At 43.3% G+C, this 21970-nt stretch overlaps 1 protein-coding gene and 1 pseudogene across 1 annotated transcript in view; both read right to left on the bottom strand.

The window, feature by feature from the left end:
- Window positions 1-21970, bottom strand: part of fat2 (FAT atypical cadherin 2) — a 167489-nt gene that overhangs the window by 19317 nt on the left and 126202 nt on the right. Inside the window, exons 11-20 of the mRNA XM_078551083.1 lie at window positions 19473-19669; window positions 18847-19000; window positions 16557-16790; window positions 14752-15141; window positions 13536-13750; window positions 12788-12925; window positions 11415-11558; window positions 9223-9420; window positions 7653-8457; window positions 3731-3885 (exon numbers count right to left, since the gene is read on the bottom strand). Coding sequence (XP_078407209.1) covers window positions 3731-3885; window positions 7653-8457; window positions 9223-9420; window positions 11415-11558; window positions 12788-12925; window positions 13536-13750; window positions 14752-15141; window positions 16557-16790; window positions 18847-19000; window positions 19473-19669 — 2630 coding nt within the window. The remainder of the gene's footprint in view (window positions 1-3730; window positions 3886-7652; window positions 8458-9222; window positions 9421-11414; window positions 11559-12787; window positions 12926-13535; window positions 13751-14751; window positions 15142-16556; window positions 16791-18846; window positions 19001-19472; window positions 19670-21970) is intronic.
- LOC144685987 (cytochrome c oxidase subunit 7B, mitochondrial pseudogene) lies at window positions 20653-20893 on the bottom strand (annotated as a pseudogene).

Here is a 21970-nt window from a genome sequence, read left to right as displayed (position 1 = left end):
TTTCATTTGATAATGTTCCTCTGAATTGCCTCGGGATATCTGACTACATTAAAGGCGCGAGTGGAGAAATTAGGTTATTCCGTAGGGTCTTCCATTTTCCCTCATTATGCAGGAAATGTGGACACAAGGCGGAATCATCCCAGATTTTAACTAAGTGCGGTAGCAGGCATGAAAAGCGATGTTTTACCTGACGGCTGCACTGGCAGATTTTCGCACCGTATTGTCCCCTGCCCGGCGCACCTCGCCTCATTAAAGATGCATTCACGGGAAAACATGCTGAACCGCTGACAGGCGGGCTCATATTTGCCTGCCATGTTGTGACCTCAGTGCTTCCTCACTCCGGGTGCCATATTTAAAGTGCACCAGAGCACCGCCTACTTCATATCTACATACCAGGACTGCCCCAGGCGACAGATGACTCGAAAGCAAAGGTGACGGCAGCTCTCAAATGTAGCGACGTCTCTCTGGGGCGCTTGCCTGACACAGTGGAAAGCCGCTGTGAATTCCTCTACCTCCGCTCTGGCGGCAGGAGGTCCACCAGAGTCGCCTATCCGGCTTGGGAGGCGGTGGCAGAGGCTGTCAGCGCCAACGGAGCACAGAGGAGGTCAGCCATCCAGTGCAGGAAGAGGATAAATACTCTCATCCGTTCCGCCAGGATAAGTCGACCACCTCATCACTCTCAACACACACTCCCAAACACATCACACATTCACAGGAATTTCATGCCTCAAGGGAAATCACCACTAACTCTCACACACGCCCTCACATCTCCATATCCTCTCGAGCTTGTGTCCTCATCCTGTCCATGGCTCTGCTCACCACACAAATATTCCACGCAGTGGCATGCGTTCGGCTCACAATCTCTCCATCTGTATTCATGCAGGAGAAGCTGGCTCACAACAGGAGGGAGAGGTCCCAGAACAGGGGTGGAGTTACTAACATTAGGCCCCTCACTCACTTTGAGGAGTGTGCCATCGCGCTGACTGCTGAGGACATGGACCGTGCCTGCGGTGACGGTGAGGTCAGTGGCAAACACCCATGTGAGGACCCTGCACCACATTATCCCTCTCTCAATGCAACTGAGTGCTCTCTCTCTCCTGCTTTTGACTCTGCTGCCATGCACTAATTATCTCTACTTTGGTTCACAGGGAGCTCTGCCAAGTGACAGATGCCCTCAGCCAGCCAGTACCTCAGCTCCATCCAGGTCCTCACCTCCAGCCAAGAGGACACCTTCTCCATTGAAGAGCTGGAAATAAACAGCCTGGAAGACTGGGCACAGTGCTTACCCACACCCTCCACCAGCACAGAGACAGACACCTCGGTGGGACCTAGATCTAGAGCAGGCTTGGGTTCCCAATCTGGTGGTCACTGCACAGACACGTGTCCACAGCAGGAGGAGGTAGGTTCAGTCGAGCCTCTGGCACTTGGAGGACTACTGGGTAAGAGGCATCTGTGAGTTACGAGTCAGATGATCAGTCTCTCGATTCAGCCTTTCAACTCATCGTGGAGAGTCAGTAGAAGGTGGTGGAGCATCATGCAGAGCTGTTGGAAACCCTCAACAGAGTGCATACAAGTCAGAGGAGTGCGTCCACGTACTTACGCACACACGCGGAGCCTTCCTCCATCACACACCTCACTGCCCTGAGCATTTTCCATGCTGCCTGCTGGGGTTCTCATTCAGTTCTCCATCTGAGCTGACCTGCATCTCCACCCATCTACTGGTTGCACTCCCATGCAGCACCTGTGCCCGTCCAACATGAGTCTCCGCTCACTTTCGATTTGCATAGCATGGTAGTCTTTAAGTTTTTGATTAGCTCCCCGTCATTTCCCCTCCCCCAGTCACCCATGTCCTTTTCCCCATCACAGTGCACCCCGTGGCATCAACTTCCACCTCCCCACTATTACCCTACAGATCGAACCCTTGTCATTCCAGGATGTCCACGAGAAGGTGCAAGGTCCCTACCTTCCCTACCTGAAAATCCCACCCCCATCCACATTGACCTTCATGACCTCCTCTTTCCCACCCTCAGGGTCTGTGTTTGCCTCCATGTCCTCACCAACCACCCTTGCTACCCCTTCTACTGGTACCAACGCACCCTCACCCTCCCACCCTACCGGCTGCCTCTGCCCCCTCCCACACTCACCATTCGATCCTACCATGTCCACCCTGAGTTCGCTCCTCAGGAGGCAGACATTGATTCCACAGACCCCTCCCTCCCTTGCACATTCAACTGGGCATTCCACTCTCCACCTAATTCTTTCCTCCATCACACTCATTTTACTGTCCTGAGCATTTTCAATGCTGCCTGCTGGGGCTCTTGTTCAGTTGTCCTCCTGAGCTGACCTGCATCTCTGCCCACCCACCGATTGCACTCCCATGCAGCACCTGTGCCTGTCCAACACGAGGCTCCGCTCGCTCTCCGCTTATTCCTTTCTCCAGCCTTACTGCTTCCTCCACCCTTACTCCCTCCTGCCCCTGCACTCCTTCCTCCCTCTGAAACCTCTCCTCCCTCAGACACCTTCCCCACTCTGAACTCCTTCCCTTACACCTACCTCCCCCACTTGCACCATTCTCCCCTGTTATATCCTCCCACCCCCACACCCCCTCCTACCCCTATACTTCCCCCCCACCCCCCACCGCAGATACCCTCCTTCCCACCCCCAAACTCACCCACCCCTTTACAATTCTGGTTAGGCCTTATTTTCAATTCCATTAACTGGATGCAAATTGGGCTCATGCTGGCCTCCAGCGGGATTCATGATCTGCCATGACGGACACCATCAGATGATCTCGCTGTGATTTCGCGCTGGCGTGAAACTGATTTCTGCCTCTCTCACCAAATTCTCCTCTCCCCACACCCGCCATGGCGGCTGCTATCAACGGGAGCAGAAAATTTCCGGCCAAAGTCTTGGAATAAGGGGAAGGCCATTTGGGACTGAGATGGAGGAATTTTGGAATTCTCTGCCCCCGGGGGCTGCGGAGGCTCAGTCATTGAGTATGTTCAAGACTGAGATCAATAGATTTTGCCATCCTAACATCATCAAGGGATAAGAGGATAGTGCAGGAAAATGGTGTTGAAGTAGAAGATCAGCCATGACCTCATTGAAAGATGGAGGGTTCGAAGGGCTGAATGGCCTACTCCTGCCTCTAGTTCTTATGTTCTTTCTCTCTACTGTGTCTATGAAGTACAATCTGCCATCTGTCTTGTCAGCAAGTTGCTATTGCATCGTTCCGCCCATCAGTCCATCCTTCATGTATCATCAACTGCTCTCCTCCCATGGGTCTTGCATCTTCAATCACCAGCTTGCTCCTTGGTTTCATTAACTTCCCTGATCTCAGTGGCCTTATCTGTTCAGTCTCTTCAGTTTCCCTCCAAACTCATTAGTTTACCCCTTTCCAATCACACACCTAAGCTTCTTGACAGTGTTAATCTTATTGACAATAATTACACTATAGTAGCAGGGTTCTCAGGCACTCAATAATATAGTTATTATTTAATTTTATCTGGAAAGCGTAGCAAAACCTAATGACCTCACTTTCCAAATTGCACCTAAATTGTTGGAATTAGGTGAGTAGGGCATTTCATGGGTTCTACATGTATCAGAAACTCAACTGACCAAAACTCCCTATTTTGCCACACAAAACCTGCGATCCAACTTTGTTGTTTGTAAGGCCTAATGTTTAAATGATATTTGAATCTAAAGGAGATGGAAAAGGCTGCGCTTTTACCTCAAGAAGACTGGAATCAGTTCCATTGGTGTACATCACTACTGCCTCTGACTGGAGAGTTTGTATTCGGAAAGTGATGACTGTTTTTAGTGGATCTTCTTCGCCCAGATAATGATACTTCATGTAGCTGTCACCAGTGAATCTCAGAGAAGAATCTGAAATATAAAAACTTCTTGATGCATTCAACTGACACTGTTTTCAGAAGGTTAAAATAACGTCATATTTGATGGCCATAATTATAGACAATTTACTAATTTAATATTTGCTCCAATAAATGCCCAGTGTTGTTTAATTTGGAAAAGTGCTGCATTATTCATGTGGGCAGGGCAAATGCTCAACATATATATACCCTTCAAGGTGAAGTATTAAAGAAGGTGGAGAAACAAAGAGACCTTGGCATTCTGACAAAAGTTAAGTGCTGTTGGGAATTCAGGGCCACAGAGATCTCCTGGAATAGTTTTAGTCACCGAGATAGGATGGAGTGGAGCTTTTATATTTTGGTAACATAGAAACATAGAAACTAGGAGCAGGAGTAGGCCATTCGGCCCTTCGAGCCTGCTCTGCCATCATCACAATTGTGGTTGTACCACAGGGTCTTTACCGTTCCTCATTATTTGTATGAACATACATTTGTATGTGTTACCGAGAGGGGGTAAAACTTGGAGCCTGAAAGGCAATGCTGCAGATTTCCAACTGATGTCCACAGTAACCAAGAATTTAAAATTTTTTCACAAAACGTAGTAGAGTATGGAGATGCTGGCTTCAATAAAATAACATGTATCTATATAACACCTATAAAAGGTCCCAAGGCACTTCACGGGAGCATTATAAAACAAAATATGACACCGAGACACATAAGTAAATATTAGGTAAGATGACCAAAAGCTTGGTCAAAAGGGTAGGTTTTAAGGAGTGTCCAACAGGAGGAAAGTGAATTAAAGAGGTGGAGAGATGTATGAGGGAATTCCAGAGCTTAGAATGAAGACAACTGAAGGCAAGCCACCACTGGTGGAGCGATTAAAATCGGGGATGCTCAAGAAGCCAGCATTGGATGAGCACAGATATCTCAGAAAGTTGAGGAGCTGGAGAAGATTTCTGAGATAGGGAGGGGGCCAGGCCATGGAGATATTTGAAAAGAAAGATCAGAATTTTAAAATCAAGATGTTGGTTGACCAGGATCCAATGTAGGTCAGTGAGAACAAGGATGATAGGTGAACAGTAATAGGTGATAGGTAATGGTAAAAGGAACTCCACTACTTAGAATGGATTTGGTGAATACTTTGCTTATCTGGGCAGCTGCCGAAGATAAGGTATTTGCAATGTGACTGTGCCACTCTGAACGTTCCATTTATCTATAGTTAGTTTATGAATTGCCTGGGTAAAATTGGATTCCTTAATGTGATAAGGAGTTTAATTGTCTGCTTGAACGTTAATAAATTAAATTGTTGGTCCAACATGAGTGTCTCAGCAGAATTTATTAGACATCATAGCTTAAAGACTGCAGATATGTACAGCTTCTGACAATGACATATCAGCTCATTGAAGCCAACAAAAAACATTTATATCTTTAGCATAACTCTAATCTGTATTGTCTAACCTTAGGTTACACTTCAGGCTTTCTAAATCATCAACAACGGAACATGGAATGAGGACACTGGTCTTCACTGTTTGCCAAATATAAAAGGGGAGATGAGAAAGTTTTTTTAATGCAGTGAGTTGTTTTGATTAGAAATGCACTGCCTGAAAGGATGGTGGAAGCAGATTTAATAGTAACTTTCAAAATGGGATTGTATATGTAATTGAAAAGGAAAAATCTGCAAGGCTATAGGGAAAGGGTAGAGCAGTGGGACTAATTAAATAATTCTTTCAAAGAGCCAGTGTAGGCATGATGGACCGAATGACCTACTTCTGATTCTATGTTGGAACAAAAGAACTCTGAACAGGAAGGTAGTCACAATACTTTGAGTGAAGGTTGAGTTGACTTTGTAAATCTGTTGCTTTAAGGCTATGGGCAGGTTACGGTTTCCGAACACAATAATACAAGGGATACTGGGTAGGCACACTTTCTGTTGGTTAAAGTGACCAGGTTTTTCATTTGTTTTTAACTTTTTTGATGATTGCCTATCTTTGTACTTGTAGCGCAAGGCTGCCCCAGGGTGAACATGTGAAAAAGAGAACCCACAAAGCTGTAACTCTATATTGGGTAAAGCCCATCAGACTAATGCAAGCCCAATATGCATTACAAACAGATAGTACCCACAAAACTTTAAATCCCTCCTCGAGTGTGAGATAGAGCCAACATGATTGCTCTCCAAACTAAGCAAGAAACAGATAGAGCGTACAGATTGATTATTTGTTTGATAGCACCAATTAGATTTGTTACATTGTATTGGTGTGAGTATAACTCCAACATGGTGACCCTGTGTTGGGAGAAACTTAGGAGGCTACTGCACAATGAGCAGGACATTTATATACAGTAAATTACATTTCTATAGGGCTCATTATGTCTCAGAGAGCTTTACAGGGTGGTGGATAGTGACTAGTGAATGATAAAAGTGGCAGAAAGGAGAAGGTGAGGAATAGGATTGGTGCAGGTAAAACCACAGTTGAAAAGGCAGGTATTAAGGGGGTATTTGAAATCAGGAAAGGAGATTTCAAGATGGATAGAAGGGTTTCCAGTCAACCGAGGCAATGTGGCTGAAGAAGTGGCAACTGATGGTGGAATAGAGGGAGCAAATAAGTGAATGTTGAAGGACTGGAGGGTGTTTTCATGAACATATAGCTGGAAAAGATCAAGGTGGTTGGGAGAGACGAGGCCCTGGAAGGACTTAAAAGTTGAAGTCAAGAATCTTAGCTGATTCTCTTAGCTGAGGGAAATAGGTGGGATGCAGTGTTGTTTTTGGAGGTGTGCATATCACTTGTTTAGATATGCTATATAGCACAGATGGAACTGTGATAAATTGAATTACATTGCATAGCATGTGAAGACAGTACACCTTTGGTATATCAAGACAGTATTATGCTGGTGAGATTGAGCACTAGTCACTGATCAAAACTATTTTCACAGGACAATGATCTGTTCAACTCAACTTGTTGAGTGATACTAAAATTCATTTCAATATCTGTATAAATCATATTTTAAGATGCTTATTTTTGTTCACTTTTGGGGCTTTCATAATACTCAGTGGATAAATATACTTCCTGGTTTTGAACAAAGTGTTACAGAAGTCACAGGCTCAGTTCTTGGGAGATTCTGAGTTCACTGTGGTAGTAGTAAAGGTCCTATAATTGACCTGACAATTTCTAGAACATTGAGGAAAAAGAATCAATAAGGTTTCCTACTCCTAATCACCACAAAGGGTCCCGCCAGCTACAAGGTATTTACGTATGTGCGGATAGCAGTACAGGATCAGGTTCAACCGTGATGCCTCCCTTGGGGACTAAATCCTGTTTTTCACCATCTGGACTCATGTATGAAGAATCATGCTTAGGCAGAGTATCGGAGGGCTAATAGTGCTTTAGCACAAGTCACCACCCAAAGATCTTGCATTTATACAATGCCTTAACACAAGTGTTATGTAAATTTGCATCCCATGATGCTTAATGGTCAATTGAGTACTTTTTGGATTGTAGTCACTGTATTGTAGGCATGGTGGCAGCCAATTTGCACGAGTGATAAATGACCAGGTAATCTATTTTGGTGGTGTTGGTCAAATGTTAGCCAGGACACTGGGAGAACTCACTCTATGCTGCACTGAAACAAGCTTAGATTGTTTGCTCAAGCCTGTTGAATGGCAGAACCAAAACCGTTCGACTCAGAGGCAAGAGTGCTATCGCTGAGTCAAGATGGATACCTCCAGAAGCAGATAGGAAGAAAACTGGATCAACACTTTGATTTAATGATCATACAATGAAATCTTACCATTACATGAACAGGCCTGATAGTGAAGGTACCGAGGAACAATGAAGCTGAGAATAGTAGTAGTGTACGTTAATACATTTCCCATGTCCAGTTGAAATTTCCCCTCACAGTGTTGTTGCTGACAGTTGCGATTGGAACAGCGGTGAATGACTCTCTCTATCTGAATTCCGGCCCACTTCTTCAAGTCCACAGCAGAGGAGGTGAGCTTCTGCTGCAGAACGTCAGGTTTGTAAAAGGAGTCTTCTGATTCCTTTACGACCAGAAGCACGTCTAAGTTTGGCGAACCCTGCGCTGGCTGCATGCTGATAAGCTCAATGCCCTTCTTGTTAACCTGGAGGATGTTTGCCAGGGATCTCTGAAAGTTCTGCCAGTGGTTGCTGATGAACTTCTCCGGTGTCACCTGCACCAGTTCCACCAGCATGCCGTGGTTGAGTACGTCCGGCGTCACATGCGTGACGTGTACTTGTGCACCCACTGTTGTGATGAATTTTCGGTCGGTGACACTGACATTAAAGGAGTAGTGCCCTGCTTCTAAGGCATGCTGTGCCAACACTTTGCCATCTGCACTTCCAATGGAAAACATGTCAGCTGCCATTAACCCTGGAACTGTGCTGTACGTGAGAGTATCGTGAAGGTCAAGGTCTGTCGCGTGAATTTTTCCAACGAATCCTCCAGGGAACTTGCTGCTGGAGGTAACAATGAAGACCTGCAGTGGAAGTACAGATGGTGGGTACCGGCTTTCCTTAATCACTCGAATGTTTATAAAAGATGAAGAGGACAAAGGTGGCTGACCGCTGTCTGTGACCTGAAGAAAACAAATGTTTAAGATGAATGACATTGTGTCACTTCTTGTTACCTATTGTTGGCTGTAGTTATTGCAGACAGGATTTAGCGAGAAAGGTGAACTGGATTAACAGTTCTGGGTGTGTGCCAATATGAAACAGTGCCAGAGTCTTTGAGGCTTTCATTTGCTAAACCAACAGATGTATCTAATATCATACCCCAGTCTTTAATCCTCTCCCATTCACAGTGCCTGAGCCTGCAAAAATGTACCTGTAGTTAAATAGATTATTAGAAGTATCAACCAAAATCTTATTATACTTGATATTGAAGCAAAATGTTTGGAGAAGTTCATATCTGCGGTAAGTGGAATAATGGGTGCTCTAATGAGTTTGTTCTATATGCAAAGAATAGGGCAGTTATTCAGTAGGGAGGCACATCAATGGTGCCATTGTTTGCTAAGGTTGTAACAGTGCCAGTTTAGGATTTGTCTGAGCAGGTAAGAGGTATGCTGTTCAATGCAGCAGAGATAAGAATTAATTGTATCTTGGAGGATCTGGTTGTGCAGGTTAAGTAATACAGCTAGAACTGGAGATGTGTTGATATTGACCTATGTTTATTCAACACCAGCAGCTTCAGGCTATGAGGGTACCACATACAAGTCCACCATTCTTAATGCTGATATGGCTGATTGGCTCCCAACCTCATGTACCTAAGTTCCTTTTTTAACCTAACAGTCAGTGCCATTGGAAAGGATTGAGAAGAGTGTAAGACATTTTTAAAAACTTACCTGGACCTGCAGAATGTATTGATCCCTCACTTTCTGTTGGAGGCGAGCTTGCGTTTTCAGCAGTCCCTGTTGGTCAATGTGAAAGTTGCTCCCCTCGTTGCCGGCTGCAATTGAGAAAACGAATGGCGGCCCATTGGAGCCGGAGTCCCGGTCTACTACCAACAGTTGCAACACGCTTGAGCCGATTGGTTCATTCTCCTGAGAAGGGAGAAACAGCTTTTAGTCTCTAAAAATGTGCAGAGCGAGTTAACGACCACATGGGGCTTTAGTCACCATCATCTCAACACTGATTAGCTTATCCCTCATTTCAAAGGTAACAAATGCTGTCCACGTTGGACTCTCTCAATTCATCAGAAATTTGGGAACACAATCAATCAGATGGCTGCTGGCCTATGCACATGATTCTCTGACCTGTGCTCCCATTGAGCAGGCCTGATTGCCTATTTCAGTGCAAGTTCAATTCTCCACATCCATCTTACCAATTCCTTCACCTTCTGATCTTGCCTCAACATTCAATCTTATATCAAGAGTAATACATCAATTTTATATTCTTTCCTGTACATAAATTGTGGCTGCTAAATTAAGTGCCCAGGTCCGTAATGGCAAACATAAACCCTGGGCTGAATTTTATTGGCGCAACATAGCCTTGACAACAGGCCAGAAAGCAGGGGGTAAACCCCTCCTCAGCTACATTTTAGGCCCATCCAGGAACTAATTAGTTGCCATTGGGGTTTCCATCTCTTAAAAGGCGGGAGCCCGCCCCCAAATGCTGCTGGTAATCGGAGGACTGGCAACTCTTTAGTCTTAGCAGTGGCTTTGGGAGTGTGACCACTGCTGGGACTGCACCCATCTGAAAGGACGCAGTGATGGATGCCGCCCTCGCAAGAAAGTAAGTGGGGTTGTGCCGGGGGGGAGGGTGGTGGAGGGGTTGTGGGTGGGGTATGGTTCTTGTCATAGGGAAAGTCTTTGCTGCTGGGTGGTCCTCCAGGGGCCACATAGTGCCCAATTAGGAGGCCGTCCGCCATAAGACCATACGGTTCACCTGGCGATCTCTCCACGGGGTGGAAGGCACACCCACTGCTGGTAAAATGCCGTGACGGCAGGAAGATGCCCTTAATTGGCCACTTAAGGGGCACGATTGGCCTTTGGGCAGGAGGGCCATCTTCTCCCTGCCCCACCATTGGCAGAGTGCCAGGGCGGTGGGAAGGCAACGAGCACTCCAACCACCCCACACCTCCCCCCCACCCCCTCCCCCACCATCCTCACCACCCCTTCCACACCTTGTCATGTTAAAGGTCCCCTGCCTGCCAGTCCATCCCACAAGGGCTGATAAAACCCAGCTCTCTCAGTGCAAGAAGTTAAAGCCGATGATCAACACTGAAACAAAATCAAATCAAAATGCCTGTGACAGCTGGGAAAAAAAAAATCACATCTGATCTTTTGCAGCTGTTTGATGGAAGAGATGTTAGATTCTCTCCAAGAGGACTTGAATCAAACATAGTTGACAAGTGATAAGCGATAAAGGATGTAGTTCTCTCTAACTGAAGTCACTACCTTTGCTTCATGACAATCTGCAGCTTCTTACACTCACACATCTTTAAAATGTCTGTGGAAAGATATACCATATCCAAGAGTAGCTGGGGTGAATAAAGCCATGTGATGACATACATTGCCTCCTGGTTCAGAAATATCGCATTTCTAAAGTTCTCATTCTTGTTTTCAAATTCTGCAATGGCATGCTTCTCCACCTCCACCATCTCTGTAACCTCTCGCAGCCCTATAACCCTCCGAGAACTCTGCAAACCCTATGCTCCTCCAATTCTGCCCTCTTGTGCATTCCTGATTTTAATCGCTCCAGCATTAGCAACTGTGCTTTCAGCTATCTAGGGCCTCAAATGAGGAATTCCTTCTCTAAACCTCTCTGCCTCTACAGCTCTCTCTTCTCCTTTAAGATGCTGCTTAAAACCTACCTCTTTGTTCAAGCTTTTAGTCACCTGTCCTAATATCTCTTTTTGTGACTTGCTGTCAAGGTTTTCTTTGATAATGCTCCTGTGAAGTCTACTGGGATGCTTTGCTATGTTAAATGTATAATTGAAATGCAAGTTGTTGTGTTGTTATTAGTATCGTGTTTGCAATAAAATGCCTGTGTACACCCTTCTGAAAGATCATGGCTGTGATCTACTCACACCCACCTGAATAACCACGCTGTAGTTGAATTGAAAGAACATAGGCGGATTGTCATTCACATCTAACACCTGGATGTTTAGAGCAGTGTGACTGAATAGTGGAGGCTCGCCATTGTCTATGGCCTGAACCGTCAAGGAATAACTGGATATCTGGAGAAGAGACACAATATCAACCATGGGTCCTATTATAATCATAAAACTGTAAACTTAAATAACTTATATTGCATTACTACCATTCTGCAAACGTTGCAGCAGATAAGAAAATACTTTGGGTTTCATTGGGCCAATGCATTCTGTGATGTGGTAATGGGTCATAGGAATATGGGAAGGTCCCATGTTTTTCTTAGTCTAAGCTATGTTAGTTGAGAAAACAGCGCATGTGGGATTATTGATAGAATTAACCTCAGCAACCCTGGACTTAGGGAGGGAAAAAAAATCATCCAGCATTCCCAGTCCTGGTCCCTTTCTGTTTACAGTGGCTGGCAAGTGTTCATTTATGGACACTGGTCAGAAGCAAACCAGGCTTGTCTTTGGTATTCCTGGCAGTCAAATAACCTGTCAGCACTCAGTCCAGGGTGATGAAGCATGTGGCGGAGCTTTGGAGCCTTGCCAGAAACAAAATTCCACAATAAGAATCTTTTGAACTAAATATCAGCAATCTCCCCTGATGAACAACCTGAACAGTCTGAAAGTAAGCAAACACTTATTGCCTTGTGAAGCCACAACCTTAAGGCCACATCCACTACCCGTGACAGTAACGAACACAATGCTTTCACAGGGTGCCTTCACAAGGTCTTGAACAAAATGTCCAGGTGTCTGAGGCTTGGCTCCAAATCAGCCTATTCTGTAGCTAATGTTGAGCAGTTGACCCACATATTCTCAGGCAGCTTTAACAGATCCTAATTTTTGTCAATAGTATTTTATGGCAGTTTTCAGGATGAAGTCCACTCATAACTGGTGGAATTCCGGAAATGATACTCACTGTGATTTTGCTGATTTACTGAACCTTTGAAATGAAGACATAGTACCCCATGCCTGCTGTTCAGTAAATATGATTTTTGAGATCAGAAATACAGAAACTGGCTACCACTGTTGCTGACCCAATTTGCCAAAAAAGGAACCTCTATCATTTCTTTCTGGTTAAAATTTGAAGTCAGGTTTTAGGGGTAAAAGAAGTTTTCTCAACCATTGCATTACCAAGTCTCATCAGGAAGGGGAATATACTTATCTACTGTGCCATCAGTGCCCCACCAGGACAATATTCTTACTCAGTATGCCGCTCAATCATGCCTATCATGACAGTGCTATCTGTCCACCTGGAAAGGCAATAGTTTATCAACTATACCTCCCAGACCTACTGTTACAGGCTTTCTATTTACCTCTTCCCTGTCAAGGTGGTGTGATAACAAAATCTCCCCATTCTTTGGGTTTATCCTAAAATGCTGGTTAGGATCGCCATTCATTATTGAATAATGGATCAGGTTGTTTAGGGGTCCATCTCTGTCAGTGGCTGTCACCTAATGGAAAGACAAAAAAGAAAGAGAGAACAAGATGAGGGAAAAGTCCTGTCTTGTCTTATTGAACTAATAAATGGTAACTGAAGAGCATTCAGATCTTTAGCCCTAAAGGCAGACTCTGCTTGGAATTCTAATTCTAACTCAGGCCAAGCCAACATTAAATTACAATTTCATTATACGGACAAAGACCACCGTGATTATTTACTTTTCACAGCAGACGTAATTTCACATCGCCATCAGCATAAAAGATTGTCACCTGACTTCTGTGCAGGAAGTATCCTCAAAACATAGTTTTATGTGTTCCTAGTCAGATTTTACATACCCACGCTACTTATATTTATTTATTATCATAATTATAAAAATGTAAACGGTGTTAGTTGAGTTAGTTAAATGATAAATTAGTTAAATGTTAGCTGAGATAACATGGTAGGTGGGACCACTGAAAGAATTAGCAGATTGAGAGAGGAGACGGTGTCCAACTGATTTATCACTGGGATGGATTGTGTAGTTATAATTTACGCTGATCTTTACAACAGCAGTTTCGATCTTACTTCCCAGGCTGATTTCTATTTGGATGATAATGTAACAACAACGGTTATTTTTTACTTACTTTAAGAACCAGTTCCCCGTGTGGAGTATCCTCACTGATTTCAGCACTGTACACACTGTGGCTGAACTTGGGTGGGTTATCATTAACATCCGTGACATTGATAATCACCGTCGTACTATCACTAAACAATGGTCTTCCTTTCCTATTACCATCAATTGACAGGTAATATTCCTGGCAGGATTCATAGTCGAGGCTCCCATTTACATACATGGCTCCTACACACAGAATTGGACATAGTTTTTACAAATGGATTAATAGATATTTTTATTCAAACATTTCAATCCATTATAAACCTTTTCTCACTGCCTATCCATGATAAACAAAGCTCTTCATGAGGAACCTTCTCAAAGGCTCTTGAGAAATCTAGTATTGCCAGGTGAGCCGTTTCATCTCTTTCGAGACTTGAAGCTTCAATACCTGAACAGGTTGACAGGGCATCAGTTTAACACCTCACTTGAAAGACAGCAGTTCTGACAATTCACCAATCTCCTTTCCTTTATTGAGGTGGCAGCATGCAACAGGTGCCCAAACTCATACTAAGTTTTTCACAATGGTATCCTACTCTGCCAACCCATGACAGTTTTACCATTGAATTTTACTATCTACTAGCCATGTTTAAAATCATCCAAAGTCACCCATTCTACTGATGCAATAAAGACCTGTGCATTTTAATTATGTGTTCAACGTGCTGTACCTCAGTAAGTCAAGAAGAAAAAAAACTTTTGGTTGGCGCAAGTATTATTAGAGCCAGTTTGACTACTATCCCTGCACCTATCCTGGCTTCAAAGCATGTTCTGGTTCAAGTGGAAGGCAAGCAAGTTCTTGTCTAATGTTGGCATTATGTTCAGATATTGAATGTGTAGATACCCAAGGTAGTCCTTGTAATTGAACTCCCTCAGTACACTTAAGTATCAGTGGTACAGTGATCAACTCTTCTTGCTATATATCAGCCCATATACTTGTGTAACACATCCAGTGTACCTGCGTACATCATACCAGAGTGAGCTCCTGTATACTCAATTTTCCATGAAATAGGCAATCTCTTCTATTCCATACCATATATCTATGAGCTCTTCATTTGCTTGTGTCCTTTGGACATTAATGAGAGAAAATGGCAAACTAATGGTAACTACCTGGCATATATCCAGCAAACCTTGTAGTATTTAATCATTTTGCTATCAGGACAAAAAAGATTTAAAAGAAGCATAATTGTTACCTGTTTTGGAATCAATGCGAAACTTGCCATGGTCATTGCCATTCATGATGGTATAAAGGATTTGTGCATTGTTAGTGACATCTCGTGTTAGTGCTGACACACTCACTATCTGCAGCCCAATGTTCACATTCTCTGGGATGGTGGCAACGTACTCCCTTTGCATGAAGACAGGGATGAACTCTTCAATGCCTATGACTGAAACCACCACAGTGACAGATGAAGAGAGTCTCTGTGGAAAACCATGGTCCGTGGCCTGAACCATGAGGCTAAAAGCTTTCTGCTGCTCCTTGTATAAAGACTTTGCCAGATATATGACACCTGAGAGCTCATCAATGGTGAAATACTCATTTGCTGAGTCCACTAAGGAATATGTGACTTCTGCATTGAGACCTGTTGATGGGGAAAACAAGATTAGAAAAATATAGGCATGTCTATCCTATTATAAAGTTTAAGCCAGGTAGGATAGTGGAGAGCTTGGGAATCCCTCCTGATATAGGACTCTATTCTGTATTATAACTTCCTCCATAGCAAATTAATTCCATGCAACTCTATGCTGCAGGGACAGGGAGTCCACCTAGTATCATTTGAGTCACCCTTATGCCAACATTCTATACAGCCAGGAGCTCCAATTCAGCAAATCCATTTCATGCCTCCATTTAGGTATTGAACCTGCCATGTATGTCAACATATTCCAGGGAAGAGCAAACCCTTTTCCATACATAGGCACACTAAGAGAAAAGTCTACCACACATCTGCACATTTCAAATGGCAGAACATTAACTCCTTTTTATCATGAAAGCCCTTGAGAAAAAGGACAGGAAACCCTTACCCTGTGTAATTACCCCTTTGCCACACATTTCTGTCCCACTGAATCTTTCCACAAGTTGCAAATCCTGCAAAATTTCACCTCCTGTACAACATCCACTAACAGTATTGCAATTGAATCTTTCAGGGAAATATCACACTCCAGCAATCCCAGAGGCCATAAAAACACTGAAGAGCTCAAACTGAGCTTGGTGTTCAATGCATTGGAACATAAGCTTAGAATCCAGCTTTCTTAAACACAAGTTTAGACTCTGCACGTTGAACTAGGAGCCAAACATGGCTGAATGTGAAATGAGGGGTTTGACAAAGCTGAATATAAGTTTGGGATAAAGAGCAACCTAAATGTGATTATTGTAATAAACTAAGTGTGAAATAAAGACAAAGATAAATGCTGGAATCATATAGCAGATCAGTTCATGCAGTACTCTTCAGGTGCAGATTTTTCTTCAAGAATGAATATAAGAGATGGATTAATAAATTAATTAATCTGATTAATGAAATCAGAAAAAGGGGGGAGAAATTAATTTTATATGAGGGATTATAAATGAAATAATGCAACAGATCATCTCAGATAATCTCTAACTTTTTAGTATGCCTGCCCGTCTGTTAATTTTCAGCTCTGACGTATGGTACACACCTGGAACATTGGCTTATCTGTTCTCTGAGCTGATGATGGCCAGTCTCTTCAGTGTTTCTAATGCTTTCAGTGTTATTTCAGATTTCCAACAACTACAGTACTCCAGCTGAATGGAAGTTATGTGCCCAGCATAGCTAAAACTGGTTTCAAATACAGTATGGCTGTAAGTTATGTTGACTTACAAATGCAAAAGCTAACCAAATCAATCACATCTTTCACAAGTCAGTCATCCTTTAAAGAATGACAATTGCAGGAGATATCTGGGGCCCTTCGTTCAACATCAATACAACAGAAGCATCAGATGAACTGCCCAGATACACAAGAAAACTACTACACTACTTACCAACATCAGGATCCCTGGCATGGACAACCGCCACAGGGGTCTTAACGGTGGTGTTGTCGAAGACAGATACCGCATATTGGGATGCGGAAAATTTGGGAGGGTTGTCATTCACATCCTGTAAGACAATTCTGATATCTGCCTCACAAAATAGGCCACTCCCATCAGCTGCTTTTGCAACCAGATTATACATAGCTTGACTCTCACGGTCCAAAGTGCCAACTGTCATCAGTTCTCCTAAGGCAAGGATAAGAAATAAGAGTTACTACAATGTAAACTGCCATTCAAATCCCTAACAGCTCTCTGATCGGACAAGTGAGTTCACCTACTGAATAGCTGAGACATGCCAAACAGGAAGGTCCAAGGTTAAAACCCTAGTCTGAGTTGAGCTTACCTAACCACAGCTGGGGTGGTGTTTGGAGTACTACAGTTGGCCTCAGGGCTCATGGGTTACTAAGGATTCTCACTATCTAGCTACCTCTGCTGGAAGTGTGCACCTGTGGTTGACAAATAAGAACAGGACGAGGCTCGGTTTTGATGCCACTGTGCTTTAAAAACCCATTCAGGCTAAAAGTCTAGGCCCACACATGAATAATGGCCACTTTGCTGAGGTACCAATGGGTCACCATTGGCTGTAGAACAATACATTTGGCCACATTGAAAAGAGCAGTGAAAAGAAAAATGGTGAGGAAACTGGTGATAAACTCGAAGATTCTTTAATTAATGTAACTACACTGTAGTGCCTAGCAACATTTTTCTTAATAACCATTTCTCTTTTGTCTGATGCTTAACTGCCTGAATTTACTTCACCTTCTGATTCTGTTGAGAGTCTACCTTTGTTTCAGTTTAATCATGTGACTGAAATTTGTACTTACAGTTATCCAAATTTTAGAAATGCAGGTGACACAACTGGGCAATCACATATTGATCTACACACACATCTGGACAGAACTGCGCAGCTCTAATTCAATGCATCCAGACAGGCGTAATTATATTTGCAAAGAGAATTATTATCCTTTTCATGCACAGTAGGGGTTGTCTTCCACAACATGACCACTTTTGGTAGACTTTTCACTAGTTTTGAGAAAAAGTATTTCACATGTATCCTCGCTGATACCAAGGCACAAATACTTTTGCTGATGGAAAAATGTGCTACCATTGCAAATTAAGGGGTTCAATTTTATGCAGGGGCCGGGTCCCTGTCCCCACCAGCATAAAAGTAAGGGGTGAGCCCATCTTCTCTTGACCAGCTCACCCCATAGTCATTTTAACTCTCTTGCCCCAGCAGCACCACCAAAGGTGGTGGTCACTTCTGGGTTTGCAGGCAATTCCTGAAGGGGACTTGCCGCAATGGAGCCAGACTTAATGGTAAGTTCGCAAAATTCTGACCAAGATGTCCAATCAAGATTAAGCCACAACTTTTGAAAAAAATACCACCTAATGACCAGAACACAGGCAGCAAACAAAAATCATGACCACAACACACATAGGCGGAAACTGTAATTCTCTAAAGTAATATTATGTTTTCTTGTCAAATTACTTGCCAAGCAATAAAGTATTTTCCTAGGCAAGCAAACCACAATACCTCATTACTCAGGATCATTCGTGCATTTGGACTATTGAGCATGATTTTGCATTTGTTGGAAATTTCTTCTCTCATAGAAACCACAGCTGGAAAGTTCCATGCTCATATGCTTGGAATGAATACTAACATATGTAATCCAATGCTGCATAAAAGTTGGCAAGGTATTAGAAAAGCACTAATTAAAGTTATTATTGAAAATATTAATCCAACTAAGAGGGCCACGTGGCAAGTTTCTCCATTACTTAAGAAATCTTTAATTCCATCTCAGTGTTTACTGAGGGGTTGAAGCTTAACTGTACAACAGTATTGAAGTTTGCCCTGGGGCAGCTGCCATTATCACTGCCTATTTTGGTTAAACAGCAGACACAATTAGAGTAGAATAAACTTGAGTAAAACATTAAAAGGCAGAAAAGAATGAATCATCAACTCCATTAGCATTGTATCATGTAACTACAAGAATGGTAGAAGGCAACCTATTTGGACTTGGTCTCTTTACCACTAGCATTTGCTATGTTTCTATCCCTTGACTTCACTGTTCAGTTGTGTTCTAACTGATGCTGGTGTAAACTCTGCCTAGTATCCATTAGCAACTTGAGAACCTCCTCTAGCTCCAGGCTGTAGGGTTACATATCACTTTTCCATTTGTTATGGTTAAATACCACTGTGCTATTTACATATAAACTTCAAAACCAACTGTTTATTTTTTACCTGTCTGTGGGTCAAGTCGAAACTTGTTTGCTCCTGGCCCGTGCAGCGTGTAAGTTATCTGAGCATTGATGCCAGCATCTGAGTCTTTTGCAGAAACCTTCAAAATAAACTGACCCCAAGGCGCCCCTTCTGATATGGCTTCAGAGTACATCAGCTATGAAAAGAAAAACCAATGTCAAAATAAAACAGACATAGATAAGCAGTGACATAAGTGACAGATCAAAAGGGCTATTACTTCTCTGCTCAACATTCATAAGCAGCATGCCAAATGCATGCTTCCTCCAATGTTTCCCTCTTTCAGGACATGATGGGTATGAAAGCTGGAGGAGACGCTAACAACAACTACTATATTCTCCAGAAGAGCATGTTTAACTCCCAGTATGTTGTCTAGAGATCCAGTGTGACACTGGTGTTGGTGTCAAATTTCTTGTGCACTTTACTTTAACTTTAAATAGAACAAAAGGATTTTGGAAAAGGAAATGCATTCATTGAAAGAATCTTGAATCTTTTGATGTGTTCTCTGGAGTGCAAGTGAATTACCATGGTATTTCTCATACCCCACCATTATAACACTGATGGAAGTTCAGTTAGACACGTAAACATTCTTTTTGTTGCAGGGTAATTACCTGTTGGCAGTGTGGGCTGTTGTCATTAATATCATGAACTAGGACCTCTACTGCAGATTCAGCCAGAAAGTTGCCATCAGTGGCCGTGATATTTAAAATGTATTTCTCTCTCTCCTCTCGGTCCAGAATTTCCTTTACATAAACTCGCCACTCGTTTTGAAAGCTTTCAATAGCAAACTGGCCCAGAAGATCTCCATCTAACAAAACAAATTGGTAATTCACAGCTTTTAATTAAGCTTGTTTACTGTGACACATTTGACATAATATCATAGAATAATAGAATGGTTACAACACAAAGTAGGCCATTCAGCCCATCGTGTCCGTGCCGCCTCGTTGCAACATCGTGTCTGTGCCACCTCTCCGCAACATCGTGTCTGTGCCACCTCTCCGCAACATCGTGTCTGTGCCACCTCTCTGCAACAGCAGCTCATCTAGACCCATTCCCCCACCTTTTCCCCATAGCCCTACAATGTTTCTCTCATCAGGTAATTATCCAATTCTTTTCTGAAAGCCACGATTGAATTTGCCTCCACCACAATCTCAAGCATCTCAAGCAATGCATTTGAGATGGGTAAAAGAGTACTTCCTCATGACATGATTGTTTCTTTTTACATATCACCTTTAATCGGTGTCCTCTGTTTCTCGATCCTTCCACCAATGGGAATAGTTTCTTCTCATCAACTCTGCCCAGGCCTCGCATGATTCAGAACACCTCTATCAGATCTCCTATCAAGCTTCTTTTCCCAAAGGAGAATAGTCCCAGCCTCTCCAATCTATACACATAACTAAAGTCCCTCATTCTGGAAACATTCTTGTAAATCTTTTCCACACACATCCTTCCTAAAGTGTGGTGCCCAGAATTAGACACAATACTCCAGTTGAGGCCGATCCAGTGTTTTATAAAGGCTCACCAGTGTGCACAGGGGACAACACCCCCCGCACCCCGATTGATGAGCAATCACCCCCCCTCACCCCCCACTTTCAAAGAATGTTTCAAAAACGGCCTTTGTACTCTGACCACCTGCCATTGCTCAGCATATTTTTTAAGTTTCTATAATTTATTGATTTACTATGAGACCCAATATACAGAGGTAATCAGTACAGTAGAAGCCATGAGCCTAGAAGCAAATTTGCAATCCAGTCCAGTACTCAATTTCGTGCAACCTTTTGGTCCATTCCTCTAGTCTTCCCTCCAATTTTGAGGGGTGATCTTGCCAACTGGAGACACGTTCAATGTGAGCCCAGTCTGTGTCGCAACATAACTCCAGGTCTAAACACAGAATGCTAACTTTCCCACAAGAATAGCATTTCCATACTTGTCATGAAAGCCAGGACCAGTTTTGTGGTGAGCTTGTCTTGTTACAATTTGACAAATGCTCCGACCGGACAGGGAAAGCAGACTCTTGGTCAACGGCATCATCTCCACCGCACACCCATTTTGGCATTGGATTGCCAATTAATCAGGCAATTAAGGGTCTCAATAAGCCTAAGGATGGATGGCCTAGTAGGTGCCTGAACCTCCCCCCGCTACTCCCCCACCCCCATATTCTGGGGAACAGGGTCAGGGGTGGTGGGAAGGAGGCAGGTTGAACACCCACCATATTTTATGTGCCCCCCGCTGAAATTATACCCATTGGGTGGGGCCATAAAATAGAGCCCCCTTTTTCTATTTATAAATCCTAGGATCCAGTGTACCTTATTAACTGCTTTCTCAAACTGCCCTACCACCTTCAATGATTTGTGCACTTATACACCCAGATACCTCTGCTCCTGCCCTCCCTTTAGAATTTTACCCTTTATTTTGTATTGCCTCGCCTCGTTCTTCCTACCAAAATGTATCACTTCACACTTCTCTGCATGAAATTTCATCTGCCACTTGTCTGTCCATTCCACCAGCCTGTCCAAGTCCTCTTGAAGTCGGTCACTAACCTCTTCACAGTCCATAATACTTTCAAGTTTTATTTCATCTTCAAATTTTGACATTGTTCCCTGCACACCCAAGTCTAGGTCATTAAAATAGATCAAGAAACCTGCGGTCCTAATACCAAGCCCTGGGGAACGACTGCCATATACCTTCTTCCAGTCTGAAAAACAATGGTTCATCATTACTCTCTGTTCCCTGTCACTCTGCCGCTGTCCCTTTTATTGCATGGGCTTCAACTTTGCTATTGTGTGGCACTTTATCAAACACATTTTAGGAGATGCACACCACTTTAACAGCATTACCTTCATTCACCCTATCTGTTACCACATCAAATTTATTTTTTATTCATTCAAGAGCTGTGGGCTTTGCTGGCTAGGCCTGCATTTATTGCTCATCCCTAATTGCCCTTGAGAAGGTGGTGGTGAGCTGCCTTCTTGAACCACTGCAGTCAATGTTTTTTTTAATTCATTCATGGGATGTGGGGGGTCATTGGATAGGCCAGCATTTATTGCCCATCCCTAATTGCCCTTGCTTAGAGGCCAGACCAGGTAAGGATGGCAGACTTCCTTCCCTA

This window comes from Cetorhinus maximus, chromosome 10, assembly GCF_964194155.1.
Source record: "Cetorhinus maximus chromosome 10, sCetMax3.hap1.1, whole genome shotgun sequence".
In the NCBI taxonomy this organism is placed as follows: Eukaryota; Metazoa; Chordata; class Chondrichthyes; order Lamniformes; family Cetorhinidae; genus Cetorhinus; species Cetorhinus maximus.
Note: the sequence above shows the minus strand (reverse complement) of the source record. Positions and strands in the feature narration are given on the sequence as shown.